This window comes from Thermobia domestica, chromosome 7, assembly GCF_964235325.1.
Source record: "Thermobia domestica chromosome 7, izTheDome1.hap1.1, whole genome shotgun sequence".
NCBI classification, from domain to species: domain Eukaryota; kingdom Metazoa; phylum Arthropoda; class Insecta; order Zygentoma; family Lepismatidae; genus Thermobia; species Thermobia domestica.
In genome coordinates this window covers 81,614,364-81,634,799 of record NC_137460.1, presented here as the reverse complement: position 1 = coordinate 81,634,799, position 20,436 = coordinate 81,614,364, and the positions used below count along the sequence as shown (strand labels likewise).

Sequence of the window (20,436 nt, the reverse complement as noted above, 5' to 3'; positions counted from 1 at the left end):
AATTTATATGTTTGTTAGAGTTTTAGGTTATATGTGGTGAATAGTTCTATCATACTGATTTCATATAGTTTGATTACAGCCAGTATATGGGGCTATAACCATATCTTGGAATTATTTTCCAGTCAACGGACGCTTTAAGCCTAAATAACTTAAAGCTCATTTTTCTCAAACTGAAATCAGTACCCTTCTTGTGCAGCCTAACTTTACTATCTTTGTTTAGCTAGATAGTATTACAACGTTTTTTCTTCTAGTTCCTTCTAGTTTCCTTCTTACCTTTCCGCGTTCTTTTCCGCCTAGCTTGACATTTCCTTGTTTATTGAACATCAGACTCATCATTTTTTGATTAGACAAAACCACGGAGGACACATCGACAGGGGGTATTCGCCACAAGATTTAGGAGAGTGCAGGATCGTCGTGAGAGGCACGTCGCTCCATTGGAGAACAACCAACTCCATGTCTTGGGAGTACCATTCTGTCGCTTCATCGCCACAGATTCAAGAGAGTCCAATATCTGACTAGTGGAATGAAGGTGTAGGAGAACATCATTGGAAACGCATCAAGACGAGAGAATTCGACGCCCCTGGCAGTCCAGCAGGATTAAGATCCAGTTGTTGACTGACTCCAGTACATCCAGGCTCCTCCAGGGAAAAACCTTTCATCAACCAGATGACCAGGACGACACCAGTCTCGTGGGAATGTCAGGCTAGTGCTTTTCCTTTAACTCTTGATCATAGCCTGTCTCTCTCACACACCTATTTCCCCAACTAGTCATTTTCAAAATTAAAACATTTCAATTTTATTTAAATTCACCCATAGTTTCGCAGTTAAGTACCATGTTGTGCACCAGTTTCATCCCCAATTGTTGCATTCATTTGATGAGTATTTTAGAGATTATACTGAGCTACAACTGATAGCACAGCTCCGGCACAGTACTAAAAGCACTGTGGTGTAACTGAAACAGATAAACACAAAATATCTTTTAAGAAATCGACAAAAATCAGCACTTATGAGCACCTACCATACAGACCAGAAATTTCTTGGAGAATTTTTGCAATAATCTGCACTTGCTAGAGACGGCCGTAAGATCACTAAGATAAAACCAGTTTAATTCGAGACATAATAATACTGAGTAATATGGGAGTGGGAATACAGAACTAAAAATAAAACTCCCCACTGGATCTGATTCCTAACTGCTACTAACAGAGAAGTTATATTTTAAAACAAAATTATTTGTAAATTTTCAAATCAATATTTATTTTCTTTGTCTGCTATGTAACAGGAATTGGTCTGTCATATATGTATATATGAATCAACACATTTATCTGAAAATCTAATTTTTCCCATTCTTAACAATATAAAACATATATACATTATGCTTCGACCTCTGGCCACGAATTTGAAAGGTATCATTCATACACTGCCAGTCTTTCAAGTGCATCAAAACTTATCTCATAAATATTTATAAATTTCTTCAAAGTTGTGTACAATACGCACACACATATATACACATATATACATGCATACACATATATACAAATTTAAAACTGTACAACTAAAGTAACAAGCGTTGTGTGATAAAGTAACGAGAATGGTAATAAGGAATAACCATTTCACGTTTTTTTTTTTTTAGATCATGAAAATTTTAGTTTTTTTTATGATCATTCATTTTTTAACAAATTACTTTTTAATAACACTGATGAACACAACAGGAATATTTCAATTATTATGAAAATTAACAAATGCCTGAATGTAATATGCCAAAATTCATTGCAAATATAAAGAAATCAATATGCTCAAAAAATACGCATATAAAGGAACAATACAATGCATGCTTAATAGTAAAGAAATGTGATCTGTTATCAAATAACAAGCGAGCTTCCTCCTACGAAAGAACGTAAAATTTCCTGAATCACATCTTAGAAGTAAAAAAAGAAAAAAATAAATTAAAGCATAAACATCGTTGTGTTGGTTCGGAAACAAATAACCAAAAATATCTTTCCCAAACAAAATATTCTTCAAATATTCAATCAAACCAAGAATTATTCCTATATCGCTCTGAACAAACAAAACTCCAATCGAGGACAATTATTATCCTTAAAATAATACTGCAAAACATAAAAGGTGCATTACACTACAATAAACTTCACTTATAACTTTTTTAATCGTACACATTAACGTTTTGACACACTCGAATACACTAATCGAATATTCCTTAACACATTCTTGTAATTTGTGCTTCTTTTTTCACGCTTGAGAACAGAAAACTATGTCATCACAGGAAGAAAATTATGTTTCGTCATTGTGAGTTTTTTTTCTTTTTTTTTCGAAATGAACGTAATAAAAAAAATCTATCACAATAAGAGTTCACATAAAGTAATCCAATTGTACTGCCTATGTATACAGTGGAACTCACAATTCATCCGAAGGTTTCATTCGACTTCGCGAGGTACTGCGGGATTTTTTAACTGTCAAGTCTTCATTTGAATGTTCCCCTTCGCTATCAACTGCTCGCCCCTGAGTTCTTTGTACATCCTTTTTACTGAACTGTTCTTCTTGTGCTTGGATGATCTTCTCCACTATTTCTTGAGAAGTTTTCTGCCACTTTTGTGAACTGTCACTCACACTGTTTACAAGTGATGCACTATATTCATCTACTACACTACTTTGGCTTGAGTTAGGTGACACTAGTTTTTGATCACTTTGAGCATTTGCTTCGTCCAAATCATGAAGTTTATCTGGACTTCTAACAGTCGAATCTTCTGTAGTTCGATGCTCAGTCTTGGAATCGCTATCAAGTGATGAAAGTTCATCAAAAAGCCAGGAATTTTGCATATATTGCGACACATCTTCGTCCCTATTCATCAGTGCACTTAGCTTCTCTAGAAGAGCCAGCTTATCATTAAGCACTGGGTCATCTTCAGCCCCGTGATAACCCATCTCTAGCACTTGATGATAAAGTTGCAAAATATGTGTTGCTAATCGAGTAGCCATCACTACATCCGCCGAATTGCCGCCAGCATGAATTGTTTTCAACATGATATCTCGTAGCTTGGCTCTTAAGTCGGTCATTTTTTTGCTTGGAGCTGATATCGAGAGACTTTCATCTATGTTATTTAGGGAAGTTCCCACTTTCTCTCTCTGAATTCTATTTGATACTGAAGATCCCGTTGGTCCATCTCCAACATTCCCTTCCTTGCGGGTAATTCGAATCATGTCTTGTCCCTCCACTTGCTCTACGGTGGCATGAAAATCTCCCACATCTACTTCTGTTACTTCTGGCGTGCCTATACTTTCCTGCAATAGTAATAAATTTAATACAAAGTAAATAATTACTATACGTTAAGAGTGCTACAGCACACACAGATGTCATTCGTACAATATGAATTTCATGTCAACTGTGTACTCTTCACAGATTTCTCTACATTAATTCTATAAGTAACAAAAAGTGAATTACAGTTATCTTGAAATTCATTCCAATTTTAACGCACAGGATGGACAAACATTTAAGTTCAATGATTAGCATTTAAACTGTGCATCGTATTTTTTTTCAAAGAAATCTATTTCGTTTCAGTTTTGGAAAGCTATTAACAGGTATCTGGAATTCCATTCCATTTTTACTCACAGGAAGGATAAAGAATTAAAATAAGTAGCAGTGTCACATGTACATTACGTGAAGGAGTTTGGTTTATATGACGAAGTATTTTATCAATTATTATTGAAACCGAAGTGGCAGTTCATTTATACCATTTCCTTTTTTAGTATAGAGATTAAAATGAAGATAGAATCAATATTTTTGGACGCTTAATTGACTACAGGACATCGTATCTTTCTATTACCATTTTTACCATATAACTGGAAATGGTTGATTTCTGCCATTTCCAGTTTTAATCGAAAGATTAGGGTGGAGATGGAATATATTCTTAGGACAGTTAATTGATTGCAAAATACCGTTTCTCGCTATATCTGATTGTTTTTGCCCTATATAGATCAATGTTGAAATCGGGAAGTCCTTGTGAATTTCTACTACTTTCGGTTTCAGTACAGACTAAAGGATGTAAATTAAATGTATTCTTAGGACGTTTAATTGACTGAAAAAATCGCTTCTTTGTATCTATGACAGTTTCTACTCTATAACAATTACCGTTGAAACCGGAAGTGGTTGATTTCTCTCACTTTCGGTGTAAATAGAGAAGTTAAGAGAGACGATGTACTTACTCCTAAAACGCTAAATCGCTTCTCGCTCTCTGTTATCGTTTTCGCTCTATAACAATCGCAGTTAAAACTGGAAGTGGTTGATTCATTTACAAGAGATTACGGTGGAAATGAAATATATTCTTGGGATGCTTAACTGATTACAGAAAACCACTTCTCGATATATATTATGGTTTTTATTCAATAGCGATCAACGTTAAAACAGGAAGTGGTGGATTTCTGCAATTTTTCAGTGTGAATAGAGGGTTGAAAGAGAGATGATGATACCTGTTCTTAGAACGCTAAATCGATTCCAAAAAATTGCTTCTCGCTATCTGTTATCGTTTTTGTTCTGTGTAGATCAATATCGAAACCGGAAGTAGTAATGGACTTCCACCACTTCTGGTCAATCAACGTTAAAAACCGGGGATGGGTAATTTGTACAACTTCTGAGTTGAATACTGACTCTGAAACGAACTCGTTTCCTAACTTTTGACCATCTATATTCTGACCAAAGTTGGTAATGACTGGTCAACTAGTTATTGTAGCTTTCCGCCTTCTAACGAAAAAATGAAATATTTCAGTTTAACGTCCCACGATTATGCTCTTTTAGGCTAAGGGAGACGATGATTAAGGCAAGTGAACTATTACGGAAGACTAGGAAGAATGGGAAAGTGAGAGGAAATGGGAGTACCCCGAGAAAACCCACAGACACGATGTTGTCCACCACAAACTTACTGGAAGGGAATCGAACCAGGGATCCCACGCACCAGAAGTAAGCGCTATACCACTGAGCCACCGTGCTACTTCCGTAACGGAGAGACAAAGTAAATATAAAAGAAGTTTTGGTAAACCAAACTCCTTATTTAGTGAAATCCTACAAACTGTGCAACATATTTTCTAATATATATATATATATATATATATATATATATATATAGAGAGAGAGAGAGAGAGAGAGAGAACCATTTATCTTGATAGGTGCTTGTAACTCTTAAACTAATGAAATAAAAACATTCAAATTTTGTACAATGCAAATATCGGCAGGCAGACATGGTTTGGCATACTGTGTGATACCACAAAGTTAACCATGTTACCATCTCAACATAAAGGTACATTTTTTTCCAATGGCCCTACGTCATGTTATTAAATATTTCAAATCTATGTATTAAACAAAAATTTATAACGTCACATTTATTATTCCGTGTTGCAAACTAAAGATACTACAGTATCACAAACATCCAAATTTTAGTGGCTTCTACAGTAGTAATAACACAAATAAGACAGATGGGGCAATGCACATCTAAAGTACTTTACTGTCGAATACTATAATCACGATGGGGCCGCGATGGCTTTGAGGTAGAGCGTTCACCTCTGGTGCGTGGAGTCCCTGGTTCGATCCCAGCTCGCGCCAAGTGAACTTTGTGGTGGACAAACACCGTGTGCGTGGGTGTTCTCGGGGTTCTCCCGTTTCCTTCCAGTTTCTTCATTCTACCATTTCATTCATTTGTAATCGGACGTAAAACTGAAAATTTTCATTTCATTTCTATAATCACGATATGACGGATTTCGATTGAATACGAATCAAGTTACAAGGGACTGAAAATTTGATTTTTTTCAAAAGTTTTATTTAGAAAAACTGCTTAAATAAGTACTTCATCCAATTAGACAGATGATTTTCAAATGTGAAGATCACGATACCACTTACAGCAATTAGGTATGATTTCAATAGATGTAGAGATCACAATACTACTTACAACAATTTCGTATCTCAAACCGTTCTGGAGATATGGTAAAAATTGTTCAAGTTTACAACGCTGCTTAAAATTATGTAATTCCAAGAACTTACTGTAATTACATCTACGAAAATATATTTTTATAACGTCAAAGAAGGAAAGGAAAACAAAAATAGTTTTAAAAAATTCCCGGATATGCCATTTTGTAAACGCCACTATGATCCTTATGTCTATTGGAAACCATATACATACTTCGATGCGATACTTATGTAAATACAATTTACCGAATTTACAATTTTCCGAAAAAAAATAAGAAAGCAGAATTTTCAATTCCTAATTACTTCGTTTCTACTTCTTCGAATACTGCTCCATATAACGACACCAGTATTCGACATTAAGGCACTCTGAATGTGAATCACCCCGTCCGCGATTGTTTTTCAATGTTCGTGATACTGCGGCGTTTTTAGTTTGCAATACTGAATACCCACTCGCGCGAATAAATACGTACTCCACAAGAGTATAAAAGTTGTACTGCATATAAACCTTTGGCCTATCTTATAGCTGTCAAATGAAACTCAGCACACGTTTACAGTAAACACAAAATTTACTTTCACATTAATATTCTCTGACGTTGGTAACATATATATTTTACTGTGAAAATAGGTAACTCATTTCTTTATAAAAATTTTGCAGCTGTAAATGTAGCTAATTTTGTTGAACCCTCTCCTACACTTTTTAGCCCGTTCTAAGTTGCTTCTTACGCGCTTTTCTTTAACCTTCAGTAAACATGACAGCTGCAGAGGGTTTTGAGCTCCTTTGGATCGTTAACTGTATTGAGGTTATGCATAACAGTGTAAGAGAATAGTTTTTAGTTTGTTTCGAATTTAACGAGCTTTCTTACACCGAGAATATATGAGAAATGGACCTACAACTTAACATGAGATCCGAACTACGTAAGTTGGTGAAATGAAAATGTGCGAGGAAACAACGTCCTCGAGAACACTCATGGACATAATGTTATCCTCCACAAGCTCATATGACCTGGAATGGATCCAAGGATCCCTCGCATGACAAGGTGCGCACTCTACCACTGTCACGTGCCTCTATATATAGTACAGAATCGTCATTTTGCGAAAACTGAAATAAAACTTATTAGCACAGCATTCTATCAGTATTAAAGATGAACATTAAATACAGTTACGATTAGCAGTGGAGGATAACAGTAGTTAAAAGGAGAAAAGATAGTGAATATCACCAAAAACATTCTCTCTCTGAATCAAGCTAGTGACTTATTTTCTCTCTCTTGTGATGGTAAAGGGAAGGAAAGCACACGAGTTCGTTTTGACTGTCTATCAAGCTAGATGAAATGAAGAGTAACTGCACTCATTCTTCTGTAAATGACTGGCACCTAATATCCTTCTACGAGGAGAAAGGAAATCAAGTTATGGAGATTTTGCTTGAAAGATCTTATTCTCAAATTATGCAAACTAATTGTTTCCCTCAAGCTTTCGGCTCAAATCGCCTGCACGCTAGCGACATCTTTTGGCGTTAGGTAGGAGGCAACACAGTTAGCGACAACTATTAGTCTGAATGTAGACTATTGGGAACTAGCATGACTCAGAAACTGAAGCTTATTGCGTTAACAATGAAGATTAAGGAGATCTAAATATTTTCGTTTAGGTTTATGCAACCCGCAAATCTTTAATATTTTGAAGAAGTTTGCACATTAGCATTGTTCACTGACAAAATATATATATATATATATATATATATATATATATATATATATATATATATATATATATATATATATATATATATATATATATATATATATATATATATATAAGCTTTATAATAAAAATATAATCACACCAATTTCCTTTATTATCATAATAATACGTTTGAAGTCAACTATCGCACGTTTAATATGCCCTACATTAATCCCTTCTCCCCCCCCCCCCCTAAAAAATTAAACAGCGAAGCAAGGATAGTCATTTGATGAGTTTCATTTGACTACATCTACAGTCATTTGATAAAACTTGTCCTTTATGACAGTAGCTTTCCTCTGTTGTTTCCTTCCTGCACACGGTCATAACAATCAGGCAAGAAGAACTGTTTCTATGGCAAAAGCACGTTCAGCCAATTGTAGTGGCTCATTTCTCTCGCTCTGCAATGGTAAACATTTCACCCTTTCCACACGTTGCCAATTCGAATATAAACAAATGCACATTGTTTTAGTCGAATGTCAACTTGAGAAGTGGACCTGCTGGTTATTGAGAACATTCTTTTTAGTTCTCTTTTGTGTCATTTAATTTTATAATACTAACATTTACTTGCAGTGAATAAATTCGTGTTTTAATACCCGACGTAAAAGCTGGCAACACAGCATTGAGCACCACTTGCGAGCAGCGAGCTATCAGAAAGGACAAGTAATATCAATTGCAGTATAATAATATTAACGGATTTAAAATATATGAAATTTCCGGCAATAAGCGTCAACATAGACAATGAATTTTCATTTCAACTGCGTACAATACTTTACCTGTTTGTAAAGGAATTCCTGTACAGATCCTTTCAATCTTTCAAGAGTGGAAAGCTGCCGTTTATTTTTTGACTCTGGTTGTGCCTCGGCATTCTTTTCATTCTGTTGTTTTTCTGTCGTGAAAAAAATAAGAGCGTAAGTCAGGTAAACAGAATTACCCTTTTACTTCATTACATAGTTCTTCTTAATTCTGTTATGATGTGATCATTTTCCATTTGTTACGCTTTTATGTTTCAAATTTTAATTCTTACCTAAAGAACAATTTGTAATGTTGGGAAAGAAACAGAAAACTGACCGCTCTGAGTACGTTTATATAATACTTCAGGATTTAAGCAATCACGCAACTGTAGTTATTCTGCAGCAATTACCTGCTTTTCTAAGAATAAACTCTAGAAAAAAATCGAAACCAACACACGAAATCAGGATTCAAGTATGTTATCATGTGTTCTGTACCATATACAATATGCATATTCATTTACTAATTTGGTGAATTTTGTTCTTCCGTCACATGTCGTGTCTCCATCATGTAGCCCAATGTAAAAGTAAAATGAAAGCTGACCTAGTTATGCTTTGACTATCTGAATACTCCTACATTGCGAATATTTTTGTGTAATAAATTAAAAAGAGATTTCCATTCTAATTGGTCCAAACAACCCACAACTGCGGACAATTACAATTACTCAAAGTATTGAGAACTGAAGACAATGAAATATATGGATAAATTGGAGAATTGTTTTACAAGTTTGTTAATGAAACCGAAAGATATGTTTTCCACGGTATGGCATATTATTACCGAATTTCAATGCTATAAAACGTAATTTCAGGAAATTATTCAGAATTTTTAGTCGGAAAATATTCAACTGATTTCGAAAGCGTGTTGCTGACAATAAGAAAAAAAAAAAATCCTTTGCTAGACATTCCTTCAACTTATACAATATAATTTTATGCAATCGAATATAAACCTATGCATATTATATATATGTTACATATATAGGTTCGAACTCTCTACCTTGCACAATTTTTGAACAAACCATACTTGTCCAACTTTAAAAAAAAAGCTCAAGCGTAACTTTAACTAATTAGAGATACTGGGTTTCTTGGGCAATGGAAGATATTGCTAGATTTATAAACAGATTTTACATGCTTGATACTGATATATATATATATATATACAATAATAATACTTGTGAGATTCAATGTTCGCAATCCATAATTTCTGGCCCATTTCAAGTTATTTAACAGAATATTTTACTAATAACTAAAATAAGATAAGGTATATTCAATTATTATTCTCATACCAAGTGAAACTAACGTAGACATTTTACATTTCTTCTTTATTTATACAGAGTATCCCACTCACTACCGAATCTGGCATTTATTTAATAATTTTAACACTAATTAAGATTAAGATTAATCTAGTTAATATTAATAATGATATATCAGTTTAATTCCTTAAGTTGTGACAAATAAAGGTTTTACAACGAAATTTAAAGCGGGTTTACCTTATCCGTAAGACATATGGTAACATCATAACATGAGCTGGAAGAGAATACCATTTGAATCCAGAAAACACTGAAACCCGACTCATTAGCCGTCACTGGTTGAATTTCTTCGCTGATGTTTACTTTCAAGGTTCGTGGTTTACGTAAACTAACCTTCCCCCCCCCCCCCTTCACTAATCTAATCTAGCTGTACAACTACTCATTTAGCTGTAAAAATTTATGTACTTAGAGCATAATATATGAAGAATTTATGAATGATTTCTATTGTTGTTAGGTTATACTATTGTGAAAACGTTTGCTGAAATTAATATTAATTAATTAATTTATTTCTTTATTTTTAACTTTAATAAACTGATGTTAAAAGGTCTTATGTTCATTCTTGAAACTGTTAATTGCGCAATCTCATTATTTGTCCAGGCATTATTTTCATTATTTCCAATCTCATTTTAAGGAAAAGTGATTTACCTTGTGCTTAAAAAAAAAAAAAAGTGTCTTTTTACTAATGATGATGCCGTTTGGTGAACTTAACTTTCTTAATTTTTGTTTTGACAAACTGAGATGTCTCGATAACGCAGAGACCTCCGGGTCCACCCTCTAACGAATTCCTGACATGTTCTTTAACCCTCATTTTTACATTTATTTTGACATACCAATATAAATTTTGCCACTTCACAATTGGCTTGGCAGGCTTTTGAGTGTGTCTGATTATCTACAGAATAGTACTTACATCCTGTTAATTCTGATATTAGACTGGTACGTAAGAAAGCAATAGGATGCATTTTTTGGTAAGTCCGTCGCTTTGCGCTAGATGTCCTATTGGCTATGACAGAGTTACTTTTAGGAGTCTCTTGATTTTCGAGAACAGCCAAAAGTCGCACGAATCTGTGTCCGAAAAGTAGGAAGCTTAACGAACCAATGAAATAAAGCGCTGAGTAGAAAATAATGTCGTATGAATGAAGGCAGTATCCTGGTGCAGTTGCCCAGTCTTCAAGTTCCACAGGTATGGTCATTTTGGAAGACGTTGTTACAAAGAATAGTTCTTTGTAACTGTACGTACTCATGATGCACAATACCATACCAATCAAAAAGTACAATCATCACCTTGACACTGCTACGCGCCTGGCAAGCCTTTTTGGCCTTGGAGAACTTTGATGCTTCCACTAAATCGATTGTGTCTGTTTTCCGGTACTACTTGTACTCCTACGTTCTTTCTCTTAGACTCGTGCCAACATAATTATTTCTTTATATTAATAGACGGACGTGAAAGTAACACCATCTACAGTCTTCCACTGACAAGCTGTATGGCCAAGGTCGGGTACTTTTCAGACAGAAAACAAGCATTGTAAATGTTTGACTGGAAGGAAAGAGAAACCGTACTCCTACCGCAATAATGCTCAATTTCTCTTACCCAATTATAGAACATAAAAAAGAAAGAAAAAAAAAAGGTTTACAAAAGAACCCCACTTACCTTTAAAAAGGCTCAAATCACCTAACGTAACTTCCAAAGCAGGGTTGTGTGTGATAGCTTGTAGTAATAAAAGAGCATCCTGATAAAACAGAAACACGACAGGAATGCTAACATCATTTGTACCATCTCCTGACATAGCGAACATAGGTGAGGATGCTGCAGACGTACCAGGCGTGTTATCTATAACGATTCCACCAATAGCACCAGCTTTTTGTATTCTTCGAGCCTGTAAAGGTCAAAATAGGATTTATTAGCTTCATATTAGTTCTAAAACACATTTAATTTAATAAACAATACACTCTTGATTTAGTACTGAACAACAACTCACGACAATAACTGTGCTTTTACTGGATTGGATGTGCTCCGGGCCTGCAACTTTCTGGATTTTGAAACGTTTTTGAACTTCTGACAGAGTATATATTTGTCCAGCTACTACATAGAAATTATGGACATTTGCTGAAAACTATCGTTAATAAACCGTTCTAACATTGAACTATCAATTCATTCCCCGCAGATAATTTCGGTACTGTGTTAGTGTGCGAACTAAGCACCTAGCAATTGGAAACGGCCTACTTTACTATGTATAAGTTTCGGCAGACATTGATGTCTGTCTGGTGGAAATTGCAACCCTGAATTCGACTCCAAACCCGGTAACGTGACTTCAAAATACTTGCAAAGAATTCTGCTCACACATCAGGTTTTCAGGGTTTATTTTGGCTACACTCCATATCTTCCATTAAAAAAGTACTTTAAACAGCTGTCCAGGACAATCGACTTTTCCTCTTCTTTGCTCAGACAGTTTACTTTTCAAGCGTCATAATCTTGATGACAGCGTTACAATTTTTTAAAGCCAGATAAACCAAAATTTAAAATATTACAAATATAAACGTATGGCAACATCGACTTCACTATTGTATTTCTCTTAAAATTCTAGTCCAATTTGATATATTACATGACTCCCTTTCTATTTAAAACAATCGAGCGAGATACAATACGTCCAACTAAAAGATGGCGGCCATGACAAGCTTATCCTCTAATAGATGTCTACTTCTTTCCGATGTCTATTAATGTGTTTTTGTTTTCCATCCTTTTACTAGTTCCAGAAGTTTTCAGACTTAAAACACACGGACTAATCTGGGTATTGACCATTGCGCCCGTCTGTATGGACGAAAGCACTTAAAATTTTGCTTACGCTCGTTTCTTCATATTCCCCACTTCGCTTTCACGTTTGGTCAACAAAGTCGATTTCGACCTCGGAACGTTTACTTGTCAGTAAAATGCTACATTATATGAATAGCATATTGCTGAGAGGAAATCTGTGTTCAAGTTCAAATAAATTACACACATCTGTGTCGATTACCAAAGAAAACTTGTATTACCATGAAAAAAACATCAGATATTGAGAAAAATCCAGTTAATCTAATATGCTATTAATTATGCATGAATGAAAAGAAGTCAAGTAAACTTTCTATGTTGTTGATAATATTTACTGTGTACAACATATGAAAGAATGATTACTTCTACAACCATGAATTTTTGCGACCTTTTAAACATTATTCTCTATATATGCTGTACTATGAAATTTAACAGTAATGCAAATTCTAATGTTTTATATTATATATAATCACTTATATGTTTTATATTATATACATATAATCACTTAAAAGGAGACAAGGGCTAAAATTTTCTTATCCGACGTTGTAACTAAAATGTTAAGCTAAAAGCACAAACTGGCAAATTTAAAACGTTATAACAGACGACTAAAAAATCTTTAGAACCTTGAAATCCGAGGTCTACTTATATAGCAAAAATTATTTATGTTTCAATATTTCTACACTTTGGAATTCGAAAAAAAGTTAGTTCCTTGCAGCTAATAATTATCGTTTCCAACTTTTCTACGGAAAAATGGAGTCAATGTCAGTGTGCCGATGTACTGACAGTCTCAGTGTTAAGATGAGAGTCACTAAAAATAAACAAATAAATAAAATTTAAAAAATCAGATTAGGATTCAGTATTGTTACAAATTAACCGTTTGGTCACAGTAGCTGCTTAATTGGAACAAAACTTAGTGCTAATATTAGACATATACTCAGGATAATTTACCGATGTCCTTTGTATTAGAAAAAAGTTCAATTTTACAAAGTTAAGAGCGAAGAACTCCTGGAGGAAAGTCTCATTACTATCTCTACATTAAATGATGCCTGAAGGTGAAATAATCTGGTTTATAATGATATAAAGGAACTAATGACATATTACTTTAAATTCAGATTTAGATCTTTGGAGACACGACTTTCCATTTCTTGAGGACTGCAAAAGTATTAACTTTCTAACGAAATATAGATAAATAAAAATTAAAGTATCAGTACCAACGTCGTACAATTATATCAATTTAGAAGAATAATAGTTGGATGTTATTTTTTATTAACGCACGAAGAGCGAAAAAGTGACTGACTAGATCGGGACTCAAACCCAGGACTTCCGGCAAATCGTGCCGATGCGTTAACCACTATGCCACCCAGTCCGCTTCAGCCACTCGTCCTCTCACTATCGGTCAGTTCAGTCCAGTCAGCCACCTTTCCACTCTTTGTACGCTATTGAATTCACTTCTGAATGTTAAAAAAATCGATTGTTTCCTCTTTCATTGATATCACACGAAATTATAACCGTCAGAGGTGCTCGGTATATGGACATAGGGATTGTCCAAGTACAGCAGTGGTCTGTGGTACAACCAACGTGGTCCAAGTGAAGAGCACCGACCTCAAGAATGAGTGAGTGAGTGGCTTTTCTGGAAAGCGGACTGGGTGGCGTAGTGGTTAACGCACCGGCTTGGTATACTGGAAGTCCCGGGTTCGAGTCCCAGTCCAGTCCAGTCATTTTTTTCATGCTTTGCGCGCTATTGAATTCACATCTACAGAGGATCTGGTGTGTTAAAAAATCAATTGTTTCCTCTTTCATTAATATCGTATTATTTTTTAATTGTTTATAAATAGTAAACATAAATTCTTTATTATTTTCACTTGTACTATTCAATTTAACATTTAAAACAGTGCAAATGGTACACTTCCTTTTTAGTTTTACATTAGTATTTGTATTTTTCCTAACTCATGCATATTTGGATGATCCAAGTAAGTTATACCCGAATGTCATACCGATTACTTACAGTCACTTAACTATGTTAACTATGTTAATTTCAGTTAGTTAACTATAGAAGACTGCTATTTACATAAATATGCTAAATACAAAAAGAAAAATGTTTTCCATACTTATTTATGCGTACTAAGTAGAATCTCAAGTTTCAGACCACTGTTCAAAACTAGTTCACGATCTTTTTATTTTAACACACATACAATCCCATACACTTTGTTAAGATTAACTAACATTCATCTATAATATGCCCTGGGAATCCTATAAAAGGATTGTTTTATCTCGCTCTTCACTATTATTTAACTGTTGAAGGAAATGAAATGAAATCTTTGAGTTTTACGTCCCACGGTTATGCCGGTTAGACTAAAGGAGACGGTGATAATGAGATATGAGTGAAATGGTGGAATGAAGAAAGTGGGAGGAAACGGGAGTACCCCGAGAAAACCCACGAGCACGGTGTTTGTCCACCACAAAGTTCACTTGGCAGGGGCTGGGATCGAACCCGGGACCCCAAGCACCAGAGGTGAACGCTCTACCACTGAGCCACCGCGCCCCCCTTAACTGTTGAAGGCAACACGATTATTTGCCGGAGTCATTCTAGGATTATAACAACCCATTATAGGTGAGTTTAGTTAATTCATAATCTGGTTTCTATTTCTCAAAACTACCAGTTTTATAATACTACTGTGAAACTTTTTCAAAATCAAAATATTTTACAATTGCATACGCCATAAAATCATGACAAATTAGAGGTATTAGCGTTTAGTATTTAGAAATGACTTTTACTACTTGTAAAAAAACGTACTACTTGTAAACCTAGTAACTTTGAGAAATAGGTTCGTGGTTGAATCGAAATGAGTTGTTAACTCTTTATATATATATACATATATATATTTATTTTATTTATTTTAGTAATCCAAATACTTACTTTTTCAATGAACATACAGTCTCCTCTTTCCATTATCACTATACGGCCCCTCAATCTCTCCGGATTTAACAATTCCTGACATACTCTTCTTGGATCAGCTACTCCCACTCGTCCAGTTATCTGTAAATAACAACAATAAAGATAACACTTTAATGCGCCGTCATATATACGTTTCATAAAAAAAATTAAAATCGTATTAAAAGTAATTAAAATCACATAGAAGACATTAAAAGTAATTCAAATCGTATTAAAAGTGCAGATGTTTTACTTTTGTTCCTGAATGTTTTCAGATGTTGCAGTTCTAATACTACTGACTGTAGCGTTTGAAGTTTTGCCTGTCACTAAAGATGTGTAGATTGCTGAAATTTTGTGAAAAGTGTTTATTTATTTATTTATCATTTATTTATTTATTGGCGTATTTCAAAAATCTTTCAATAATGTTTCAATTTTCAACCTACAGAACAGGACAAAATCTGAAGTTACAGACTTCGTAACAATTAATATGCCACTCACACTTTCTATGCAGTTGATAAAACAAGTATTAATTCCATATAACTTCGTTTTAATTTATAACTCGAGTTTTCACATTTAAAAATTTTTCGAAGTTCTTTAAATGTTTTAAATTTCCATTTGGCCCAATGTGCTATCTATTAGAATCATATTCTTTCATTTGGCCCTGAACTCACTTGATATACATTCAGAACGGTGAAAATTTCATGACCGATAGAGGTTGTATATGTATACTTACAGAAACATCGAAAAGAACGCTGGAAATATGTGTTGTATTTTTACTAAACACATAGAACCCGAGATACTTATTAAGGCAACACGTACTGTTGCAAAATGATAAGAACGCCTTTTCTAACATGCAATGAAACAGCGTATTGTAACACCACCTGACATACCCGATCAAACATGCCATTCACCAGCTATTATAATAGGTGTATGAACATTGATCCCCTGCGGCAAGGATGGCATTCCGCAAGTCACGAACGTTGTTGTACTGTGTAATGTTATCGTACACCGACCGGACAAAATATCTCACAAGTTTTCCATCGGATTCTATCTGGGAAGTGGCAGGCTAGATCAATTTCCAGGCTATATACCTTTCTCAGGAAACCAATCTCTAATTGTCCCAACAAAGTTGACAGTGGCATTGTTCTGTTGGAATACCACCTCTGAACCAACTCTTTGCACAGCAAACGGCAGAAGTCTGCTAATATGTGATAATATGGCTAATACCTTTTGGTACATGGCTGCAGTCATATGACACGCAGGAAAGCCCCCCAAAAAGTTCTCCACAACATAAAAGCATAGTCTAATGACGTGCTATTTCGCTAGCAGTCACACCTTCGTACTTCAACCCCTTTTCCAACCTCAGACAACTATTTTTCCGCGGCCCATTACGCCCTTTGTTGGCACCATTGCACAAGAAATTCCTTCTTATAGAATGTCACTTTAGACCCTATCTTGTACAAGCTGTATATCTTGCCTTGTCATCTAGCACCCTCCCTCTTGGGTCCGAAAATTCGCCTCAGAACATTATTTTCAAATACTTTCAGTATTCGTTCTTCCCTCAAAGTGAGCGACCATGTTTAACAACCATACAGCATAATACGTATAGTATCGTTTTACATATTTTAAACTCCCAATTTTTCGACAGGATTAGCGAAGGCAAAAGAGTTTGGACTGAATAATAACACGAATTTTTTGCTTTCAGTCGACATTTAATTTCTTCGTGGAAATGTTTTCTGGTCTGTTACTGTTGATCGTAGTTATTTAGAAGCATTCATTTTGTCAAAAGCGTCACTTCATAATCTACCGTATGAGACGGACTTATTTTTTGCTTTAGTTAATTATATATTATTGTTTTTTGTACGGAAGAATGCATAAATATTTTAGCAACTTTTATATTGAAATTTTTGAAGCTTGTAAATTTTGTTGCAAATATTGCAATTTGCGTTATTTAGAATGTGCGAAAGCACCCGGCGCGAGGCTAGCTTGCGTTAGTTAGAACTTGCGAAAGCGTACCCGGCGCGAGGCTAGTTGATTAAGAAAGATGTAATAATATAAGTTTTTGTATAATATATTATGTATAAAATTATGCTGAAGCAGTGTTAAATAGATTTAATGTAAAGAAACAATAATAAAACAAAATTTAAAAGCTATACAGTGTTTATTGTGTGTTGAAGGAACGGAGTTACTTATATAATTACAATAATATTGTAAAATATAAAAAGCTGTGTAATATTGATATGTAGATATATGTGTTTATAAATTGTTGAAGTGATGTATTAGTGGGAGTTTGAGTTTTTGATGGTTTGTTTTATTTTTTTTTTATTTATTTATTTTTTTTTTTTGTTTTATATGTAGGTAAAGTTTAAATAATAAGTTTATTAATATAAGTTACACGTATCCATAATTTGCAGCCGAATTTCCATGTTTTCTCCGCATTTACTTCTAAATCAATGTCCCTGCGAGGACTTAATAAAGCCTCTGCATTTCTTTCTATTATTCATCTAACATCTATCAGATTGACATCACCAGCATAAACCATAGCCTAGTGAGTTCCATACAGCTCTAGGGCCTGGTTGCTATTTTTAATTTTCCTTATAGCGAATCCCAGAACAAAACTTAGTATTAATCGTGACAACGCATCTCCTTGTTTCAGACCATTTTCGACGTGGATACGTATTTCCCTCCTCAGACTTTACTTGGGTTTCATTTAAACACATCTTAACTAGCTAGCGTTTGTGGTGTACCAAATTCGGTACTAACACCTACACAACTATATCTTCACGGTATCTGGTAATGTTCAATAGCCATATCTATCTCTGTTACAAATTATATCCATTTCTTTTCGTTTGTACAATATGTATGGACATATTGTACAAACTGAAAGAAATTTTAGAATTTAGCAAGTTTTAGAATTCGTATCAATTTGCAACACCCTTTATTAACGAATACACCTTACCGTTTCATCTCCTCGTAGCTCTTTTCCAAAATGAGCAGGTCCAGCACTAATTGAAACTTCATTTTCTTGTCCAGTACCGTCTCGTGATTTGAAGTACACTGCTTGGGGAGGCGTATCTGGTTGTTGAGCCTGGACTTTTGATAGTTCCACCATTTCTTGCATAAAAAGTAAACCTTCTTCTGCATCAGAAGGCGTTTTCGCCTAAGAATTAAAATATAACATACACCAGATGAGCCAATATACTTAAAAGAAATCATTATTTTGAATTTTGATTTCAGAAAAACTCATTTTCTTGGCTTCAGAATTTTTTATGCTTTAATGATACTCTCGACTTAACTAAAAATTCCAAATTAACGATAAAGCAGAAATTGTAAGGTACTAAACCACAGCGTCAAAGAGAAAATTAGAATAGCAATCCTTGATCATTTTAAAGCAGCAATCCTGTCAGACAACAATACACTGATACTTATTTGAGATATTCTAGTAGTATGAATATCATTTCCCCGCTTCGAACATCCTATTCAAAATCATCAACAGATAAACACAATTATTCACTATTATATGAGTAATAGAGAGATCAGCCGATTTTTCTTTACATCATGTTCTCTAGATGCAAATTCGATGAAAATTCAAAGAGAAGGAAAAATGCTATGTAACGATGTGGTTTGAATGGCTGAATACGGATCTCAAAAATGGGAACATGTAGTTGGCCAGGCGGAGGACTGGGTATTATTGGTTAGCGCACAGAAACAGTAAACTGAAGACCCGTGTTTGATTTACGATCCAGCCACGCATTTCCAAGTTTTGAATTTCCACATGAATATTCGCATTTCCTTTCTTACAAAATTGTTTCCATGTAAAAAATTTCGTAGCTTTGCAAACGGAACAGATAAGAGTTTCTCAAATTTATCAGAATGTTTTACGGACCACCCTACTGTAACATCCCAGTTGGATGTTCCAATCTGGAATATACATGGAGCATTTGAAATATTAAAAAAAACTGCTGAGAAAAAAGAAGTGAGTAATGTCAAGCATGGCGCATGAGAATATGCTCATGTAATAGATATTGATTACGCAGTTGATTTTATTTCTTCATATTAGCATTTTTTAATTATTATTTGTCATTTCAATATTTTGTTTGTAGAGGAAAGGTAGTGTAGGATTTGTTGTAATAGTTTATTATTTCATACAGTTTGTAGTAAGGAAATTCGTTTCAAGGATGGTACTTTTTTTATTATTATTTTATTTGCTAGGGTTTTCGAAATGACTAAGAGGGAAGTAGGAAATGTATTGAACTAGGTAATAACCGAATTTATTTTAATCTTCAAAATTTCTTGTTCGGCCATATTTAACATTTTACGTTCTTCGGAAACATATTTCTTTTCTAATCCAGGTATCCAATGATCAATTAGACTCTAGAGGGATAAAAGAAAAGGTGTAGATTTAATTGGTTTTCAATTACGTCATCATGAAAACAATTCTATGATTCGCTTTTAATTACCCATAGTTCTGTTGTAAGAGGCTTCTAGACGCTTGTATGGCGGGATGCTGTATCATAGGAGGGACCCGTATTGAATGGTTCCTGGGAAACTTTCAAGAAAACAATGCAATCAGTGATTCAACCCTCAAGATAACTAAAATTATGCTTTCAAGATGTTAGGGGAATGTCTACATTTGAATGTAAACTGATTTGTCAGTGAGGGTTGTATAAAACAGTTCTGTCATCTGTTTGAACGTGGTGTTCGAGGTTCACGGCTTGGCGGATCCATGTTAATGTGGACAGTTGGAACAATCGCTATTGTTCGTGATAACCTTGGAGTTTCTTTTGGAGAGGTAAAGAGTGGCAGACTACATCCAGATAAAACATGGCTTTGGAACAGTTCAGTTGGACTTGTTATTTATCTTGTAGCAACGAAGTAACCAGGAGGCTGGATTACTGTTTTCTTGG

At 34.6% G+C, this 20,436-nt stretch overlaps 1 protein-coding gene across 1 annotated transcript in view; it reads right to left on the bottom strand.

The window, feature by feature from the left end:
* Window positions 1–1,226: 1,226 nt before the first annotated feature.
* Edem2 (ER degradation enhancer, mannosidase alpha-like 2) overlaps window positions 1,227–20,436 on the bottom strand; it is an 86,267-nt gene continuing 67,057 nt past the window's right edge. Inside the window, exons 15-19 of the mRNA XM_081764922.1 lie at window positions 18,489–18,689; window positions 15,515–15,634; window positions 11,443–11,668; window positions 8,473–8,585; window positions 1,227–3,294 (exon numbers count right to left, since the gene is read on the bottom strand). Coding sequence (XP_081621048.1) covers window positions 2,410–3,294; window positions 8,473–8,585; window positions 11,443–11,668; window positions 15,515–15,634; window positions 18,489–18,689 — 1,545 coding nt within the window. The 3' untranslated portion in view covers window positions 1,227–2,409. The remainder of the gene's footprint in view (window positions 3,295–8,472; window positions 8,586–11,442; window positions 11,669–15,514; window positions 15,635–18,488; window positions 18,690–20,436) is intronic.